Source organism: Trematomus bernacchii, unplaced genomic scaffold (genome assembly GCF_902827165.1).
Source record: "Trematomus bernacchii unplaced genomic scaffold, fTreBer1.1, whole genome shotgun sequence".
Lineage (NCBI taxonomy): Eukaryota > Metazoa > Chordata > Actinopteri > Perciformes > Nototheniidae > Trematomus > Trematomus bernacchii.
This window is the reverse complement of record NW_022987905.1, coordinates 1,943,411-1,963,068: the sequence shown is the minus strand read 5'-3', so window position 1 is coordinate 1,963,068 and position 19,658 is coordinate 1,943,411. Positions and strand designations below refer to the sequence as shown.

Below are 19,658 nucleotides of genomic sequence, written 5' to 3'. Positions count from 1 at the left end.
TCTAACTCAGAGCAAACATAGTCAATGTGGGGACTACAGTAAACAAAACGTATTGCTTAGGCAAATGTATGTACAGCATATGCAGATTTTGTTCACATATTACAGCACATCTAAATTGAGACAGCCTAAAATGTTATGGGAGCCATACATGTATTTACGGTGCATAGACCACAGCACCACCATCACAGGTAGAAACTGTACCATATGCTGCCAGCTGGACACTTCCAATTTTATTCAAAGTGAAACACATGATCTGCATTGCACACAGCCATGGGTGTCCTCCATTCCAGAGAGGATCTATGCATACTGTTGTTTTATTCTCATCTTTAACGACAGGTTTATATTTTTTGCTGAACAAAGGTTTCAAGCTTTATGATAATTCGTGCGGTACATTCCATGACTCTCATTGCCACTTCAGAAGTGAATCTGTCGTTGGGAATCTGAGGAAACGGCAGAAGATCGGGATAGCGAGTTCTCAGGCTGTCCACACCATAGCCTTCCAGGATCTGAACATCATTCAAAAGGCCGGTTAACTGAGGGTTGTACTCCTCCACCTTTTGAGCCAGTGCAGTTGGTTTCACATCTTTGTCTGACTTTCCTCTGACTGCGTAGTCGGCAGCTATCAGTGCAAGCTTTGTGGCGAGGTAGCATTTGAAACAGACCCACTCGTTGGCATTTTTATGGAGATCATTACGAGCAGCAGAGTAGTTTGCTCTTGCTTGCCTCAGCCATCTACGGGCTTCCACTGGGTTTCCAACTGTCTTAAAGGTAGGGGGAACAAAGAAACGGTGGGATTGTGATGAACCTGCATGGCTGGTATAATGTTCCCTGAAGTGCCTTTCTGACTTGTGACTTGTGGCTTCTTGGTTCCAGGATGAATAAAACCTTTGATATGAGGACTTCTCCGACTGGAAGCGGGATGATGTTGTGGAGTAGGACCTCCTAGAAGCTCTCTCTGTATTTTGCTGATCGGTCAAAGTTTGTTTCTCCATCCTGTTTATCTCATTCTGTAAATGCTTGAAGACTTCGGTGGCAACGTCCAAATTCTCTGCATTTTTGTCTGGATGCCACTTGAGATACAATCGGCGGATTATCTTCTTTCTCTCTGTCTCAGGAAGCGTCCAAGCTTGTTCAACTACTAAGGTCACTTCTTTCAGAATCTCAGGAATTGTGTGAAGCTTGATCTTTTTTGGAGACTGTTTTTGAGAAGGTGGTCTGAGGTTATCCTTACCAGCAAAAACAGGAGGGATTGTTCGTGAACCAGAGGAACGACTGTTTGGGCTTGTAGGAGTTGACGGGGCACTAGTTTCTCGTGCATTGGTACTCTCTTCTTGCCTTGAGAATTTGTACAAGTCAAGGGAACTGACAACTTTGTACTCAGTGTAACCAATGTCAATCTGGAAGTATTTCCCAAGGAAATTTGTGTTTTCTTCCTCCTTTTCCACTTCTTGAACAATGATGGCATACGTATAGGTAGGCTGGTAGGACCCGTACATGTCTCCACCCTCAGAGTCTACAAGGTAACCTACATACTCTCCTGGGTAAAATACATTCATGGGATCCATGAGGAGTGTGTGGTGTATCTCAGCTGGTATTGGGGTTCCAGGAAGGGGAAGCTCAAGTTTTGAAGGCTCTGTTGAGTCATACTTGACCCCAAGGCTGTCCAGCTTTTCTGTGATCCTGTATATATCATTACAGCCCAGCATGGCAATTAGGTAGGATGTGTCAGATATCAAATTGTCTGTAGCAGACTTCAATGTCATTGCCAGTGCCAAGAGAAAATTAATGTCTTTGCTGTCTGAATGTTGGATGTAGAGGTGAATCACAGCTGTGCCATACCTCTTGAGGAAGGCAAGTGTTTCGCTGCGGCTGTGTTGAATGGGGCTACATCCTTTCACTCTTAGTGTTGTCTGGAGTTTCTCAAAACAAGAAACTTTCAACCCTTCACACAGTGCTTTGCAGAGACGTATGGCTTTTTCCTCATTCACAAGGTATGCGTTGTCATTCTCATGTTTCATTATTCTGATTAGTCCTGTGATGAATTGCTCTGAAGACAGCAAGAGCTGTAGGCGGCCTTGAAGTGAGCAAAGAGCTCCAAACTGGCACATTCTTGGAGAATCCTCATCAAGTTGTTCCTCAAGAATGCTACTCAATAGTCTAGGCCTTAGTTTCTGTGGCAGTAGCATGATCAGCTTTGTGTGGAAGGTGTGATCTTTGCCGAGATAGCACTGGCTCATGTCCACAAGCATCTGAACTCCAACGTTACCCTGAATTCTGCTTTTGTAGTGTGGGGCATCATCAAACACCAAGCTATTGGATTTAGCTAATTTACCATCATGACTTGGCATATAAAACATCAACTCTCTGAGACTATCAAGATCTTTGCGAATTTCCACAGGATCATTATGGAGCGACTTGAACAATCCTGAGACAACCCTTTTCACAGTTCTCATTTCATTTGGGTCAAGCTGCTTGCCTTCTGAAATCCTGAAAATTCGTGACAGCACTTCAACATACTGTTTGGTTGACACAACGTCTTCTGTGTCAAGAAGTTTGAACAGTTGATGAAAGTTACCAAGTTCCAGAGGCAACTTGTACAAGTAGGGTTTGTAGTCAGATTCATGGTCCAAATTAATCACGACTTCTTCAGGTTTCAGCAGTTTCCAGCCATCTTCAACCATGACAAAAGCCACCCCACGGAGCTGGTAACGGAAGTCTCTTTTATCTGCATTGAGAAACTCGTAGGTGGACTTTAAAACTTTGTTCCTTGTTTTCACCATTTCATCATCCGGATTGGATATATTGCAGATGTTCTTACAGTTGCTTATGACTTTGTCCAAGGGTGGGTCCAAGTTGACGCCTAACATGTTTAGAACTTGGTCAAGTTGTTCCTGTCCAGTGAGAGGGTTCTCCTCCTGGTCCTTTATGCTGGAGGGTGTAGCTTTCTCTGGTAAAATTGGGCATGATGTCCAAAGCAAGTGAATGATATCTGTTTGCTTGAATTTTGGATTTACCTGAGACCCACTGAAGCGAATCAGAGGAAGTGAGCCGCTCATCTCTTGGTACTGCGAATGAAGCTTGATGAGTTCTTTGGGGGCTCTCTCTGGACACAGGAATGGTATCATTGAGAGCTCTTTGAGAAAGTTACTCTGGAACAGATCCGTCCTCTCTGTGAAAATGTGGTTCAAGAGAACATCGACAATGTTTTGGACTTTTTCATTGGTCCAGCTCTCTGTTTGGGATTTGATGCTGACCTCTTTTGCAAATTGAAGCACTTGCTGCTGTGATACCTCATGCTTGAGACCAATATTTCTCAGAAAGGTTATCCATGAGGTGAGCAACAGTGTCCCGTTCTTGGGTTTTGAAACTTGCTCAACTTTCTTGAAAAAGTCACTTGGTATGAATGACTTTGCAGGTAGCATGACTTCAAACACCTTCACCGTCTCATCATAGAAAAACTTGGTTGGCCTGAGTCTGTTTGAGTAGTCGTAGATGAACAACAGTCCCCCCAATTTCTCATAGAGCTGATCCTTCATCTCACATGATTCTTCAATTGACAGAAGTCTCTCCTTCAAGTACACAATGTGTTCGACTTTGGCATTATGAGAGAACGTTTCAAACTTTGGCAGGAGATGTTGAAGGTAGATTTCTAAGTCATCAATTGGTTTGCAGCCAAGGAAAGTGTACAATTCTTTAAGCTGTGGATTGTCAAAAAGAAAGTCAAAGGAGGGTGTGTGAGCCCATTTGTCGATGTCCTCAGTGGGAATGCTTTTTTCAAGGACATAGTTTGTCCCATTGTTTGCAATGCTGATGTATCTCCCACTAACTGATTTAAAACATGGGAGGAGTTTCAGGCTTTGTACATCTTGTTGTGTGAGGTTAGCTAGGTTGCAGTTGAAATACAACAGAAGAGCCTCAAAGTCCTTGTCAGTCAGATTTGCTGTTTTGAATGCAGACGTCTGGATCATGTACTCAACAGCCTTTAAAACACTTGTAGGATTTTCAATGCTTGCTGTGTGCTGTGCCAGAAAAGGCATGATGGGGTTCTCTTTGACGCAGATTTTGTTCACTGCAAGCTGAATGCACCCTGCTTTCATTAGGGTGTGAAAGACTTTGTCATTTTGGCCATGTGGAAATATGGCTATGTTAATCAAACCCAGAGGTAGAAGCACATCATGCTCAGGGACGACAATTTTTTCTCTTGCCAAGAATTTGATCCCAGGCAGAAGAGCCCATTCTTTCAGTATGTCCAGCACCATGTCAAAACTGGGTTTGATGTCCATCTGATCTTCCTTAACAGCAATATTCTCACTGATGAAGTTCCACACATTCTTCAGCCAAGACTCACTTGTAAAGTTGTCTCTCCACTTAACAGGGATCCTTGTTCGATACTCTCTTGGAAGAACCGACCCAAGTAGTTCCGCAAAGCAGCTGATGTCAAAGATCTTTGCAGCTCCTGCCTTCAAAAGGATGTTGCTGTACTTGATGTACAGTGTATTCATGAACATTTCTTTCCTTGATGTGATTAGCTCATGATGTGTCGTCAGGAACTTTGGTCTCTTGGAATCAAAGACCTGAAGCATAGTGTCCATTGTTAACAGCAGAGGCAAACCCTCAATGGTGACTTTGTCCACTTCTATGTCCTTGAAGCAGTAGTCAACTAGAAGCTTTACGTTATGAACTAGCTTGTAGTTGGACTGTTGGAGACGGCAGGGGAGCTTTCCCACGTGGCAAGATGTGTCTGGTAGTGAGAAAGTGTGGAGAAAGCTGCGAACATCCTCTGGTGTTACATAACTGACTGGTATCCCTGCATCTTCCAGACATAAGTAGAGGTTTGCTGTTTCGTCGCAGCTGTGTACCAGGTTGAAACCAATATCCAGGAGCAAGGTTTTGAGCCTGTAGACAATTTCAGCCACAGACTTCCTTGAGGTCATGTTGTACTCTGTGTTTTTTAAGTACTGAAGCTCATCTTGAAGCAGATTATCAAAAAAGGCTCTGCCTTTGTTTGCATTGGATGTATTCACCCATGAAATGTAAATGACAGAGTGAATGTCAGAGTTCTCCATGTGCGCTGCTCTGACAACAGGAAGCAAACGCCTCATGTCAGCATGGATACAGTTGTACACTGCTTTAACCAGGCAATACCAGTCTGGCTGTATATCAACTCTGTTGACTGGGAAGAAGAACAGATATTTCCGCAAAGTATCTTTAACAGCATGAAGCGGTGTGCCTTGTAGTACAGTCATGGTGGAATCAGGACCTGGGAAGTATTGACGCTTAAGCTGAATCAGCAGTTCCACACAGGCAGGGGCTATAAGTGATGTCATCAAATTGTTATTCCAGTCACTTCTTACACCCACTCCGTTGTCATCTCTCCATAGGTTTCTTCTAGCGGAGTCTAGGGCAAAATGGCCATTGACATGAAAAGGTAAGCCGGTCTCCAGTGAGAGGGGCAGAAAGCAGAAGGCTCTGTGAGGTTTTTTGTAGTTGTGGCTTAGACATGCAGCTACACCTCCACGGGGAAACAGAGTTATGTCTTCATTTTTGTGTGCTGAGATAACACTTTTTGAGACATTTTCAATGTTAGGGAAGCCAGAGCGGTTGCAAATCATCCATGTGGTCACATTTCCATCATTATCCTCTATGTCCATTGTATAGGTTATCTGTTGGACTGGGATAGCAGTGAGCTGCTTCTTTTTGGTCACACTGTCAATGACTGATGCATGAAATTGTTTGCGTTTTAGCCGATCTCCATCTGATATTTTGGCTGTCACAGAATAGAGCACTTTTAGTTTTCCAGATGCATCATCAACTTCACAGATAGATATTTTCTCCATGTGGTTGAGGAACATCAGAAGCTCTGCACCATCGGTTTTGAGCTTATCCAGAAGGTTTTGCACCATTCTGTCTGAAGCTGGAACAGAACTGATCTCTGATGTTTTTGTCATGTTCTTAGAGCGGATGGGGAATCTGAACATTGTGCTGCGTTCTAACTTAAAATGGACTCCCAAGTAAAGACTAAGAACATCTGAAAACTGAGATTTGAAGTCAGAATCCAGGTCTCTAAACATTCTTCCAGGACTCACAGATGTAGCCCCAGGTGCATACTGTGCATGTGGATCAAAGATGCACAGAATGTCATTGTTTGAGATAAAGGACGGGCAGTCAGTGATGTGATAGACAGAGTTGAATCCTATTCCATATTGACCAGTTTTGCCTGGATTTGCCTCTTTTGTCCCTCTTCCAAGGTTCTGGATACCTCTTACATCATCCTCTGTGAAAGGCTGGTTGTTATATACACAGAGAGCGGGGCCTTGCATTGGGATCCATTTATCATCAAATATTCTGTCGGAGGGGTGTGTCCTTGGATCAAAAACAAAGTAGATTTCAGTGGCTTTGGCATCATCTGCATTTTGAAGCAACTCTTTAAGCATTTCTTTCTCTGATGGATATGCATTGAGAATGCTTTTTATTCTGCTTGTGAGTTTTTCTTTCTGTCCAAACTCACTCCCCAGTTGGGTGAAGCACACATTTGAAGCATACCTCTCCAAGGCTTTGTGACGTTTTGGGACTGCTCCTAATTTCACAGCGACCTCTCTTGGAATATCCCCATGACAGTATTTCACTGAAGTGTCTCTGACTTTGATCCAAGGGCAGTCATTGTAGCATAGCGATTCTGATGGCTGCAATGTCAGATTTAAGTCAGGTAACAGAATTCCACCATGGTTGGCTTGGCAGTATTCTTGGTTCTTGTCTCTTATCAAGCTCCATATTCCTTCACTAATTATTCTGCGACATAACTGGAAGTTCTCCTCTGTGAGCACCCTTCTTCCACATTCTTGCTTCACAGTTTCAAGAACTGTTGAGAAATCCATGACTGTGAAGCTAGGCTGTACGCCAACATTTTCAAAGAGCTCACGACAGCTGTTTCTGTATTTGTTAGGGAGCTGGTAAAGATGTGGAGCTGCATCAAAATTCAGGTGGAATGCAACTTTGGAGGGATTGACATATGTGTTCTCCACAAGGATGGAATTGAACTCTTTCAGTTCCTCGGTTATTTTTCCTTTTGATTCCTCATCCTGTAGCATTTCCTCATGAAGATACTTGTAACATGCATTTGTTATGTTTTCTTGGTACAGTGTGACACCATCAAATGATTGTGACAGTTTCTTTAGTTGACTGATTACCAGGCTAACTGAGGGCTTTCTTATCAGACCAAGGCAGTCTTTCACAGCCAATGACATTGCACCGCAACCTTTGAAAGATGGAGAATTCTCATTCAAGATTGGCTTCATCAGACACACTGTTTCCTGATGTTCAGTTGTGAAGAGTTCTTTAGCAGAGAACATTGTTATTGGGGAATAGTCGTTCCCATGCCATGGCAGTGAGAAGCCCGCAGGTCTTGACAGGAATGGAAGGAACTTGGTGTCATGTAGCTTCTCAAAGAGCTCAGCAGCTCCTGGATCGCTCATCTTCAGTTTCTCATCGATGAGACTTAGTATTATACTGCTACGTAAGCATGCAGCTGTATGATCATTTTCATTAAGATCAATAACGGATTGAGCGCGTTCAATCAGGTCCTCCCATGACAGATCATCTTTGACCATGCCCAACTGAACTAGCTTCACCAAACACACAGGGTTAAGGTAGTCTTTAGAAGTCCCTTCAGGAAATCTTCCATCCTCACTGTTGTACAGTTTAGCAACTCTTCCCTCGGGGTGAATGAGCCTTGAAGGTAAAACCAGTTCCTTATTGGGGCCAGAGCATGGGATACACGGAGTTACCCTGAGGATTGATGCAAAGTCTTCAAGTTTTTCATTTAGGACATGATGCATCAGGGGATCTCTAAGCTCTTCGTCAATTTCCTGGATGTGAGGAAAAAATACGTCTGAAAAGAACTGCTTCTCTGTCAGGGTGTTTTCCATCAACCTTCCTTTACATCCAGCATCATCAAATCCCTCCTTCACCCAGTCAGGCAGCTCAACTGCACAGAGGTCTTGGGAGCCACTCTTCTTGAGGTATTTCAAGAATATCTTGAAAGCAGCAGGACCAATGTCTGGCCTACAGAGTAAGGCGTCATCAAGGAACCTGACATATTTGATAGACACCCAGGTATTGCCATCTGAGAAAACCTTTGCATGCTCACTGTCACCCCCTTTGGCTATTTCTTGGTAGACACCTTGGCTGACCAGTGTGAAGTCATCGTGCACCTGACTTGGATCTGGCCATGCTGCGTAATAGTTGTAGTTGAGCAGTTCTCCACTTTCAGTCATTGCACGTAGCATTGTGAGTGCTGCTAAATACGCCTGGACAATAACGTGTCTCATGAACACAGAATTCCACTGTCCCTTGGTGTCTGTCTTCCAGATCTCTTTGCGGTTGGAAGTCACAGCAAAGCAGCCGTTAATGTGGACTGGTAAGCCTGTTTTGATTCTGAGGGGTAAGTAACAAAACACCTCTCCGATTGGTGCGTTAGTTGTCTTCACTGTCCATCTGCGGTTTTCTTCCTCTGCGAGCAGAACAGCTACTCCTCCACAAGGCACTAGTCCAAGTCTTTTTCCGCTATCACTTAGGGCAAACTTGAGAGCCTCAGTTACATCCATGCATGAGCAAATGAGCCAGTTGGTGACTTCAACTACCTTTGGGGGCATTTCATCTGTAAGTCTTCTTGACTGAACACCTTTAGCAGCCATTTCAAAGTACTGATTTGGATCTTCCTCTGGACCTCTGAACAGTGGCGAATGGAGATCGACAATGCGTTTGAACACGTTGTGAAACTCCTCCACCAAAACGCGTATGATGCACCCAGACTTTGGAACATCAGCCGGTACCCTGTTGGTGCTTGCTACCTTCTTCATAAGCTTTGCTGCAGATTTTAGGATGCTCAGAGGTCCGTATGAGGATTTGGAGGACCACACACTTTTGTTGATGGAAACAACATCTTGTGCTCCTGCTGGACTTGGCTCCTCATATTTCAGATATTTTAAGACCATACTTCCAACATGCTGAGTAAACAGAATGAATCGATGGCCACATATGCTGAACTCATCAACCAGGGAATAGATGTCAGTGGTGTTGTAGTACAGACTACTGATTTCACTTACTGAGGCTTCCTGCTCTGTTCTGAACGGTAGTCTGAACAGTGTGCCGTTGTACTTGTATGGGGAGTCCTGAGCTAGAGGAAGCTGGCAATTGAAGACATTAATGAAAGGTTTGAACTGGTTGGGGAATTTTCTCAGCCTTTTCTGCTGCTTGCTCCAGTTGATTTTGATACCTGGATTAGACTTGTCTCTGATGTGCTTGCTGATGTGATTGATGTTTGGATCAAACATGATCATGAACTCCCTGCTCATTATGATGGGGATATCAGTGATGTGATAAACTGAGTTGAAGCCCAGGCCAAACTTGCCCACTTTGTCCGCCTCACATCTCTTTACTGATCCACCTAACCGTGTGATGTTCAGAAAGTCAGTGTCAGAGAACACAGAGCTGTTGAAGGACCACAACGAGGGCCCGTGGCAAACAACCATGCCAGGGTCAAGGAGATTCTCTCGAATGTCAATGTTTTTTCTCATATCAATGAGGAAACTGCACTCTGTTGCACTTGCATCATCAGCATTCTGGAGGAGCTCTTTAAAAATGTCTGCTACAGATGGATATTCCTCCAAGATGTTCTTTATCCTCACTGTTAGAGGTTCTCGTTGGCCTGATTGTTCAAAGCCAAGGTTCTCCGGGTTTATCAACCTTGTGCTCAAACATGGCACCTTCAGCCACTCTGCAGTTTTCATGGGGATGTCGTCATGCACTAGTACAATAGGTTCCGATGCATCTTCAAGTAAGTCATTCAAATCGTCAACCTTGATATCACAGTAGGTGCATTCGTGAATGGGCCTCATCGCTAATTTGCTTGGGTCCTTGTAACAAAGAATCGGCACATGCATGTTAGTATCTACAGGTATCTGATTGTTGTTCAGCCATCTCAGGATGTTGACTAAAAGTAGGATATCATGTTGGCTTTCCTCCTTGGTAATCTCTCCTTCACACCTTTGTCGGATGGTGCTGATGACTTCAAACACATGGCTTGACTTAACCTCCTCAACTGAACCACAGAACTTGAAAAGCTTGTGAAACTTTCTGATTGTCTTTGGCAGGGAGTACAGGTAGGGCTGCAAGTCAAGGTCAAGGAGAGGCTTTAGGACTGTCTGGCCCGGTGATGAGAATGTCTTCCCGGTCCACACCCAATCAAAAGTCAGTGACTTCATCGCCTCTCTAGCGTCTTCAAGGTGAGCCTGCATGAAACCGTATATCTCAAACAAGATCTGCTGGAATTGATACCAATCCTCTGTGGTGAATGCTTGGGATTTATGCCAGTCGTTCACTGCTTGTAGGTGCTGTAGTACTTGATCAACTTGTGGCTCTACAGTTAGTTTCAGGGCCTTTTTCATACCTGCAGATGTGTGTTCAACCACTGCTACTGAAGAGCCCACAAGCACTGCTTGGGACAAGTCACACATCTCTGACAAAGAGCTGATATTCAGAGTATCTCCAACCCAAGCAAGGGACTTAGGGTAAGTAAGAGGTCTTTCTTTGCAGACAGGTACCCATTTCAGTTTGAGCAAAGATGCCTGAGCATCAGCTGATTTCACCAGCTTTGTTTGTCTGTTAAGTATTTGCAGGAGTGTTTTCGCCTTTTTGATTATGGAGTCCCACTCAGGCTCCTTGGTGCTTTGTAGCTCCTCTATCTTCTTTGCTACTTTGAGTACATCTTTTTCAGTAAGCTGTACCTCATTTCTTAGTCCCAGTTGTCTGAGTGAATGAAGAATATCAGAAGAGGACGTGAATGTACTTGTGGGAAACCTGGTTTTCTCTTCCATGTAGAACAGATTCTGTAGAATCTCCAGCTCAGGATCGAAAAGCTCTGAGGCTTTGACAGGCTTTCCAGAAGACGACTGAATACATTTCAGAGCAGAAAGCCATCCAATCACAGCTGCGTTTTCATTTTTTAGAAACGCCAGATGTTTAAGTGCCCACAGCATGATGTGGGTTATCTCATCTTGTGTGTAGAACCCCTTCTCAATATCCCTAATAATCATCTTCAGACATTCTGTCGTCTTCACTTGTTCTACATTCAGCAGCTTGATGAGGCGGATTGATTCCTCGTCGCAGCAACCCACAAGATTCATGGATAATTTCACATCTGGTGGATACTTGGCTCTGTGATGTAAAGCTCTAGCTCCCCTCAGTGATGTAAATGAAGAGTTACCTCCAGAGCAGGTCCCCACTTTCTCAAAAATTGAAAGCTCAAGCAGAGTATGCTTTTCCCTTTCTGTAATATCAGACAGTCCTGCAAGGAAGTTCCTGAGTGCAATCTTTCCTTCGACGGAGTAAGAAGCAACTTGGCTGGATAATCGTTGTGTTGGCAATCGACCCATAATTTGCAGAAGCACACCAGGAGAGGAAGGGTGGATGTAATTCTTTAGTAGGGGGTGCTGCAAAGATGAATCCAGCTTTTTCATCACTACTCCTCCAAGCTTTTCCATGATGTCAAGAAGGTTTTCAGAGAGCAGCGATTCTTCCTCATCCACAAGGATTATAGGGGAAGGAGTTTTGAGACGTAGGAGCTTCAATGTTTCAACGCTTTCCTCAAGTGGCACAAGTGGGATCAAAGGCATGTCCTCAAAAGTACTTAAGTCATCAGCAAAATTGATGTATAGATGCTTCCAAATCATCTTCAGCCAGGAAACTGTTGGATGTTTAAGCTCTCTGTTTCCAGGTTCCCATTGGACGATAAAGTCTCGACCTGGCCAGGCTGTTGATAGGATCTCCTTGATGAGTCGAGACGATCGTTCAGTGTTCAGCACTTGTAGTTGAGTGCAGGGTCTTCCTATTCAAATAACAAGGGGAAAATGAAATTAGCCTCAGTTAATATAGAAGAAGTTAATTTTAACTATGAAAGCAGACACAATATAAGTTTGTTGTTGTTATTGCACGATGCTGCAGTCTAAGGACAATTCACTTAATCAGACAGATTCAACTGAAAGGTAATTTTGTTAAATGTGTAAATATGAATTACTGTATTAATACTCAACATTCAAGATATTGAAACATTCAATGTTGAAGCCCATATTGCTGAAGATAAAACACACTTGCAGAAATCATCAATCATTTGTTGAATTCAGTCAAAGATCCTGTCAATCTGGAAACCCATGAATCACTTTTTCAGTATAGGGGGACCCATTTGTCGGAAGAGGATTAGAGCGACATTATTTTCTCCTGTTCTGAGATCTGAGAATGAAGTCAGAATTCTGAGAAAAAGGTCATAATTCTGAAAATAGTTATGAAAATCTCTTCTGAGATTTTTTATCAGAATACGATTTGTTTTCAAAATTATGCCATTTTGCTGTTTTCTGACTTTATCAGAACATACATTTTTTTGTCCGTTTTCTGACTTATTTTTCCGGAATTCTTACTTTTTTCTCAGTTTTCAGACTTTTTGCAGAACTCGACTTTTTCAGAATTCGGGCTTCAATCTCAGGTCTCAAAAAAAAAATTCACATTTGGTCAGATCTAAAAAACAAATGTTCCCTAATCCTTCTCCGTAGCATTCCTCAAAGACATACATAACTAGAAATACACAGCAAGTCATTCAATAAACAAGTGAGTCGTGAGTTTTTTCTGACTGCAGTTACCATGCTGCTCATTAGCAGTCATGTATTAGCTCTTAAGAAAAAAGGTTCAATATTTGGCACACTTTCACAGACTGTACCTACCTGAGCACCCCCAAAGATATTGTTGCACTGAAATAAAAAAAGGGACACATTTTCAGACTTAGGGGATGAGATTTATTTTCTCCTTCTTGTGTAAAAAAAACCTTTTTAGGATCTCATACACTAAATAGGTATTTTAATGATGAGACAGCATAGTTGGTAAAACACAGTAGGACTTTTCAGCATGTCCGGAATAAATGAATTTAGGGTTTTGAAAAGTTAGGGTTAGGGTTAGAAAAAAAGCTGTTGTGGACGGTGAGGAAGAGAGACTGACATTGGCTTCATCCCAAATAGCTGTTAAAGCGACTGACAGCCGATCAGCTGCTGCTGTCATCACAAAAAGTCGCTTAACGTGGCGCTCCGAGGAAAGGGCGTTTCATTGCACTTAAAACACATTTCATTTTTTTCTCTCTTTTCTTGAGTGAGGGAAACGTTGATGCAAGTTAAGCAACATGGGATGCAGCTATGGCATGAGAAGGGGGATGTTAGAGAATCTATGGTTATTATCTCGTTGCCCTTTTGTAATAATCATGTGCGGCATTGAGAGCAAACAGGATCTGATCTTGTGCAGCAAAAAAAACAGCTCTTCCATGAATCAGCATCTTCCCTCTCTCTCTCCCTTTCATGGTGCATTAGTAGTGCTTTAATGCACTGCTGGCACTGCAGGAGAGTAAGGTGACCTTGTGTTTCTACAACATGGCTGCACCCACAGTGTCATCACAGGGACATGTTATACTTGTCATACTGTGCACAGTGCTTTAAGCTGCTCTCAGTAATCTTTGAATATACATACGCTCTACTGCCAGATCCTTGTATTAAGATTACAAATAAATTAGTCAAATAATTTACAGTTAAAAAGTCTCCTGGTCACTGTTTGGGATAAAGGTTATTCATGCATACATGTTTTTATGTGGGACAGATTACATGTGAATTACTAACCTCTGCTTTTGGCAGCTTTTTTCAAAATGTCCATTACTGAAGGTTTGATGCTCTCCAGGAGGAAGCGACCCTCTAGTCCGGGATACAGAGAGCTGAGGATAAAGGAAAAGATAAGTACGAATCTTTTTACAAACCTGTGTATGTTTGTGTTTTAATTTTGAATAATGTACAGATGCTCGATTGATTTAATGGATTAAGTAATTTGATTTACAATGATCGCTGACTTAAATAACACAAGTAATACAGGATTCACACTTCTATCAGCTCTGGTATATAAATAAAGGCAAAATGTACATGTTGACTTGGATTTATATTGCAAACTGATCCTCTAGGCTAGTGTAAACAACTTGGCAGTAAACAACGTTTTCACATTATCTCTACCTGGGGTATTCTTCAGATGCAATGTAAACAGAGTCCTTCTCACTGACAGAAGATGAAAACGCCGTAAACGTCTCATCTTGCAGCGGCAGCAGCTCCAGTCCAATGAGTTCGCTGTAGTTCTCGTCACTTAGTGCAAACTCCAACAACAGCAGCTTCTCCTGCGACGGCCCTTTGTGTTTGCACTTCCTGATCACCAGCCGCAGCAAAGATGGCGTCACTTTCATCACTTCGATGGACTCAGTCAAGACAAAGTCTACGGCGGCGGGCACCTTGGCCACCTGCGTCCCTGAGCTTTGGAGGTAGTTAATGACGGACTCTGAAATGTCCTTGTCTGCGTCCAGCTCTGAGAACACAGCCTGGTCCGGCCGGATCCAGCTGTCACTGAGGGAATAGATGACCTGCTCCTGAAGCAAGTCCTGAAACAGCGGCTGGATGATGGGTTTCCAGCGGGACTTCACCTGTTTGGGATCTGGCCAGGCTCCATAGGTCCCTGCAGGAGATAATGGAAAGTCTTGGTCCTTTTTCGTCTGTACCCTTTTGATAGCCTCTGTGATGAGCACGTAGTAAGCCCTGGGGATGACTGTGATTATAAGCAGCTCGTTCCACAAAGCCGCCGGGTCCCTCCACTGGTCCACCTCCCGCCATTTTATGCTCCTACGGTTGTCCGTGAGGCCGAAGAAGCCGCTGACGTGCACTGGAAGCCCTGTCTCGCTCTCCTCCCCGGGTGGAAGAGGGAGGAAGCAGAAAGCTCGTCCTGAGAACCCTGATGTGGCACCTTTGTCTTCTTCATTGATCAGAGTGAGAGGCAGAGCAATTCCAATGGTGGGCGTGAACTTCAAATCGTCCGCCAGAGAGTCCATGTCAGCACACATCCCTCTGCCGCCAATTCCGTTACACACCAGCCACGTCGTCCTCTGAGTCTCTTTAGCCGTCTCATCCAGAGTCTCTATGCTCACCTGGTAAGTGACGCAGGTGATGGTGGAGCTGTGAACCCCGTTGCCGTAGCTGTCCACAGCCTCTCCCAGCGTATTCAGAGCGTTCGGCCTTTCTTCCTTATCCTCAGTATTCTCCATTGCCGTGACCTGAAACAACATGCGCTCTGTACCATCAGACTCACGCACATGCAAGGAGATCTTCTGCACACTCTTGAGGAAGAGGAGCACCGTGTCCGCGTCGGCTTTGAACGACTCAAATAGCTCCAGAACTTTTTCCTTGTTGTAAATGTTGCCGCTGAGCTGGGAGGGTTTCAGACGGAGCGGGAAGCGGAACAACGTCCCGGGGAAGCTGCCATCTTTAAAAGTTGTCTCGGTGTTCCCGAAAATCCCGACGTAGGGAGTGAACTGGTCGGCCAGCTCTGTGATCTCCTTAATGTCCGTCTTCAGGTTCCAACACTGCCCCGACTCGCGCACTCCAAACAGGGTCTGGTGAGGGTCCAGCATGGCGATCTGGTCTCCGCTGAATATACTGGGAGCATCTAAACAGAAAGAGGAAAAAAGGCAAAAATATATAATAATAATAATACATTACATTTATATCGCGCTTTTCCTGGCGCTCAAAGCGCTTTACAAGCAAGTAAAGACTAACAAATAAAAAAGTAAAAAGTGCTAAACTAGGTGGAATATGGGCGAGGAGTTAGTGGATTAGGATTTGAAGGCAAGAGTGAAAAGGTGAGTTTTGAGGGATATAAAACTATCCTGGTTTCTAAACAATGATCACATGAAGAAATAGGATGTTCTGTAAGTAACAATGTGATAACAGAAAATATAAGCGTTTCCGGACAGTCCTCACCTGTGATGTGGTAAACAGAGTTGAAGCCGATCCCAAATCGACCGACTTTCAAAGGGTCCTCTCTCTTCCGGCTCCTCGCAATCTCCTGAATGCCGTTCCAGTCCTCGTCCGTGAACACAGCATCATTGTAGACATATAGCGCCGTACCTGCAACAGTTCACAGTTGGCATCAGCAGCATCAACTATGACGCCTTAAAAATCTAAAAACCTTATAATCTAAAAACCTTAAAATCTAAAACTAAAAACCTAAAAACCTAAAAACCCGAAAAAAACTAAAAATCTAAAATAATCCACGTTTTAATTCATTCATTTCCTTATTGATTCAATAAATACATTTGTTTTATTTATTTTCTATTTCTGTGGATATGTATTTACTCTCAAATTAAAGGTGGGGTAGGTAATTTTGGAGAAACCTGCTCGAGATCGCTAGAATTTGAAAATACACAACCGGAGAATCTGCCACTTCCTTATGCTGCGTTCACACCGGACGCGATGTGAATATTCGCTTCGCTCTAATCGCTCCTATCGCATCGCTCTAAACGCTGGAGTTTCACTGCGGCTGCCAGCTGTGTTTACTCGCATCATTCAAACAAGACGCGCTGGCTCGGGAGCTACAACTACAACAAAATGAACATATTTTACCGTGATTAAATTGTAATACACGTTTCTAAATGATGCCGAAGTAACAACATACTGATACCGGTTAGTAAAAACCATGAATTAATGCTTTGACAAGTCTGCAGACAAGACGGCAGGCAAAACACCTTTTAAAATGCTTGTTTTCTGAATGAAGATCGGGTCGACCAGGCTAAGCTAACGTTGTCTATGCTCATTCCACACTCACAACAACGGCCTACAGACATAAATAAACCAGCGACTGTATTCGCCATGGCACAGACAGTCTGTGGTTTGTACTTGTTTAACTTTTGTCCAGTTTCTGAACAGATATGAGGAGCTGTGAGCTCTGTGTGCTAAATGCTAACAGCTAACAGCTGATGTTGTGTGGTTGAACGTCAGTGACGGCAGGCTGAGATCCTCACCGCTGATTGGCTTCCTTGAGAACGCGTCACGTGAATTTGACGCTCGAGTTGAAAAAATTGAACTCTCGCGTTTAACGCGGCACCGTTCAATCGCCTCAATCGCGTGATTCGCGCCGCGTCCATCGCTTCATGCGCGCCGTCGGAGCGAATTCGCGTCTGTCCGCGTCTCTGCATTGACTTTACATGTAATCGCGCCGCCCCCAAACATCGCATCGCGTCCGGTGTGAACGCAGCATTACAGAGCCCCTCCTCCAACACACACGAACACGCACATGACCAATGAGGGCACGAGATAAGTTTGTGCACAGATGGAAGGCTGACAGGCAGGTAGGCCATCCAGTTATTTTAGCCGGGCCGGCTAAAATGATTGGTCGTACTTTTTACAGTACTACAGCTTCCACAGATGACATTTTTTTATGGATTTTTTGTCAAAGCACTTAAGATATTCATTGCTATCGGGATGTTAAGAGCATTCCATGGAATAGAACAAAAAGTGTATCTCGAGCCGGTTTCTCAAACTTACCTACCCTACCTTTAACCTGCAGATTTATTTGATGATTAAGACTTTTTTTCCACATTTCTTTCTATTATGTAATTATTTATTTAGTCATTTATTTATTATAACGACAGCTTTCTTCCTCCATTACAAAGAAGTGAAACACATATACAGTTACAGTGTAAAATGTAGTATTGAAATAATCCCTGTGACAGATGTTTCCACGGTATACAGGGAGGTCAGTTCAGAGGATCAGACGCCTGCTTAATTATCCTTAATCAGATTCCTCCTAACGAGGTCTGTGTTCTCTGTAATTACCGACCTTGATGCTGAGCCATGTCAGGTGACCACAGCGACTCCACGCCGTACTCCGTCTCATCGTACAGGAACTTCACCTCGGTGGCTCCAGCATCCTCCGCATTTTGAATCAACTCCTACAGAGTACAACAAATACCAGGTTTAAGGGGACTGTTACATGTAATGGGTAATCAGGACACAAAGAACTGTAACTGTGTTTCCTTACAGTTGGATTATTTAGTGTACTTCTACTTAAGTAAAGGATCTGAATACTTCTTCTGCTACCTTGTTACGCGCACTTTGTTTTTCTGCAAGCTTAACATTTTTCCTCCCTCCAGATCTCATGACATTGGTGTTTTTTTGTTTTTTTGGTGTATAATGCAAAGTACAGACAAGGTTTATTAAATATAGAATACATATTTACAAATAAGGTTCAGGGTTTAGGCATATATAAGTTAAATACTTAGGAAATTGACATCGAAAGAAATGATGCAAAATGTCTGTTAATAATAACGTAGCGTAATACTTACTTTGAGAATCTGTCCGCCTTCAGGGTACCTCCTCAGAATATCTTTCAGAAATTCGACAAGTGGCGGTGTAGTCTGTCCAAACCTGCCTGTAAAACCCAAACTGAGTTAGCCTCAATGTAGAACTTTTTTTTTTTTTGCAGACATTTTGTGCTTTATTCCTACCTCCTCCTTTGAGGCCTCTTCCCTCCAGAGTAACGGATATCTCTGGGCTTCCAGCCGGCACCAATTCCCCGATCCGCACGCTGTCCTCCAGCTGGGATGTGGAGTAAGCATCATTTAACAAGAAAAAATGTGCTTTATTTAGGAAAACTAATTGGTCTGTAAGGTGACAACAAATGATGTATTGACTCAATAACACAATGAAAGTGAAGTATTTGTTTTAGGAGACTGTAACCAACTGCCCTGTATGGTGACAGATATATTTTAATTAAGCTCTAACACACTTGATATGCTAAGGGGTGGGACATCTCTAAGCCGTTGACCAATCACAACAGAGCCGGCCAGCTAACCAATCAGAGCAGACTGGGCTCTGGTTTCAGACAGAGGGTGAAAAGAGGTGCAGGCAGTATGAGAAGAATAAAGACATTTTTGAACTTTAAAGCATGGAGACATGTCACAGTAGAGACACAAAATACAGATATTAACCTGAAGATGAGCATCAGCATGTCGTTGTGTCCCTGGGCAAGACACTTCACCCCAAATTGCTCCTGTGGGGATTGCCCACAGTATTGTGTATGTAAGTCGCTTTGGATAAAAGTGTCTAACAAGTGACATGTAAAAAAAAAATGTAATATGACCTCTTTAACATAATTATGAAGCTTTCAGTAGCAAATGAAATCTGGTATGTCCGGACAGTCATAATGTCTATCATAAACTCTTTACTATATTACTTAATGCACTCATAACACTGGAACTGATTGTCCATCAACATTAATGTGTCAACAGCATCTGTAACATCTTTTGTCCTGCATTATTGCACACATTAATGTGAAGGAAAATCTTTCCCTGGTGCATCTTTCAGAACGGATGCTGCTGCCAGGTGGGGCTTCTCAAGGTGACCGTGTGACCCGCTGCACTCAGCAGTTTCTGCACATCATGCTGTCTGGCAAACTGAAAACCTCTCCGTCATCATCCTCATCATGGCCAGTGCAACGTGCAATCATCACTTTGTACCATTCAGGTTGATGCATATTAAGCTGTGTTCTTGTCTCAACGTGTGAGAAAGACATTGATAGTGGTGGAAACTCACACAGAAAACACATTTAATCAGCATTACAATTGTTAAAGAGGACATATTCTGCTCATTTTCAGGTTCATATGTGTATGTTGTGCTTATACTGTGACATGTTTCAATGCTTTAATGTTCAAAAAGGTCTTTATTTTTCTCATACTGCCTGCACCTCTTTTCACCCTCTGTCTG

At 43.3% G+C, this 19,658-nt stretch overlaps 1 protein-coding gene across 1 annotated transcript; it reads right to left on the bottom strand.

Annotated features, from left to right (window-relative positions):
• Window positions 1–18,491, bottom strand: sacs (sacsin molecular chaperone). Its single transcript, XM_034114848.1, has 7 exons — window positions 18,401–18,491; window positions 18,239–18,324; window positions 17,734–17,845; window positions 15,876–16,022; window positions 14,088–15,561; window positions 13,707–13,798; window positions 1–11,884 (listed from the first exon to the last, which is right to left on the bottom strand). The coding sequence occupies exons 3-7, from the start codon at window positions 17,747–17,749 to the stop codon at window positions 339–341; spliced, it is 13,275 nt and encodes a 4,424-aa protein (XP_033970739.1). The 5' UTR covers window positions 17,750–17,845; window positions 18,239–18,324; window positions 18,401–18,491; the 3' UTR covers window positions 1–338.
• Window positions 18,492–19,658: the final 1,167 nt, after the last annotated feature.

What these genes read in the sequence shown, in the direction of transcription:
- sacs (XM_034114848.1), bottom strand. An exon ending in CTCTGTTTACCACATCACAG is followed by an intron (nt 15,562 to 15,875) that starts GTGAGGACTGTC and finishes CTTTCTGTTTAG; the next exon opens with ATGCTCCCAGTATATTCAGC. An exon ending in AAAAGCTGCCAAAAGCAGAG is followed by an intron (nt 11,885 to 13,706) that starts GTTAGTAATTCA and finishes TTATTTGAATAG; the next exon opens with GAAGACCCTGCACTCAACTA.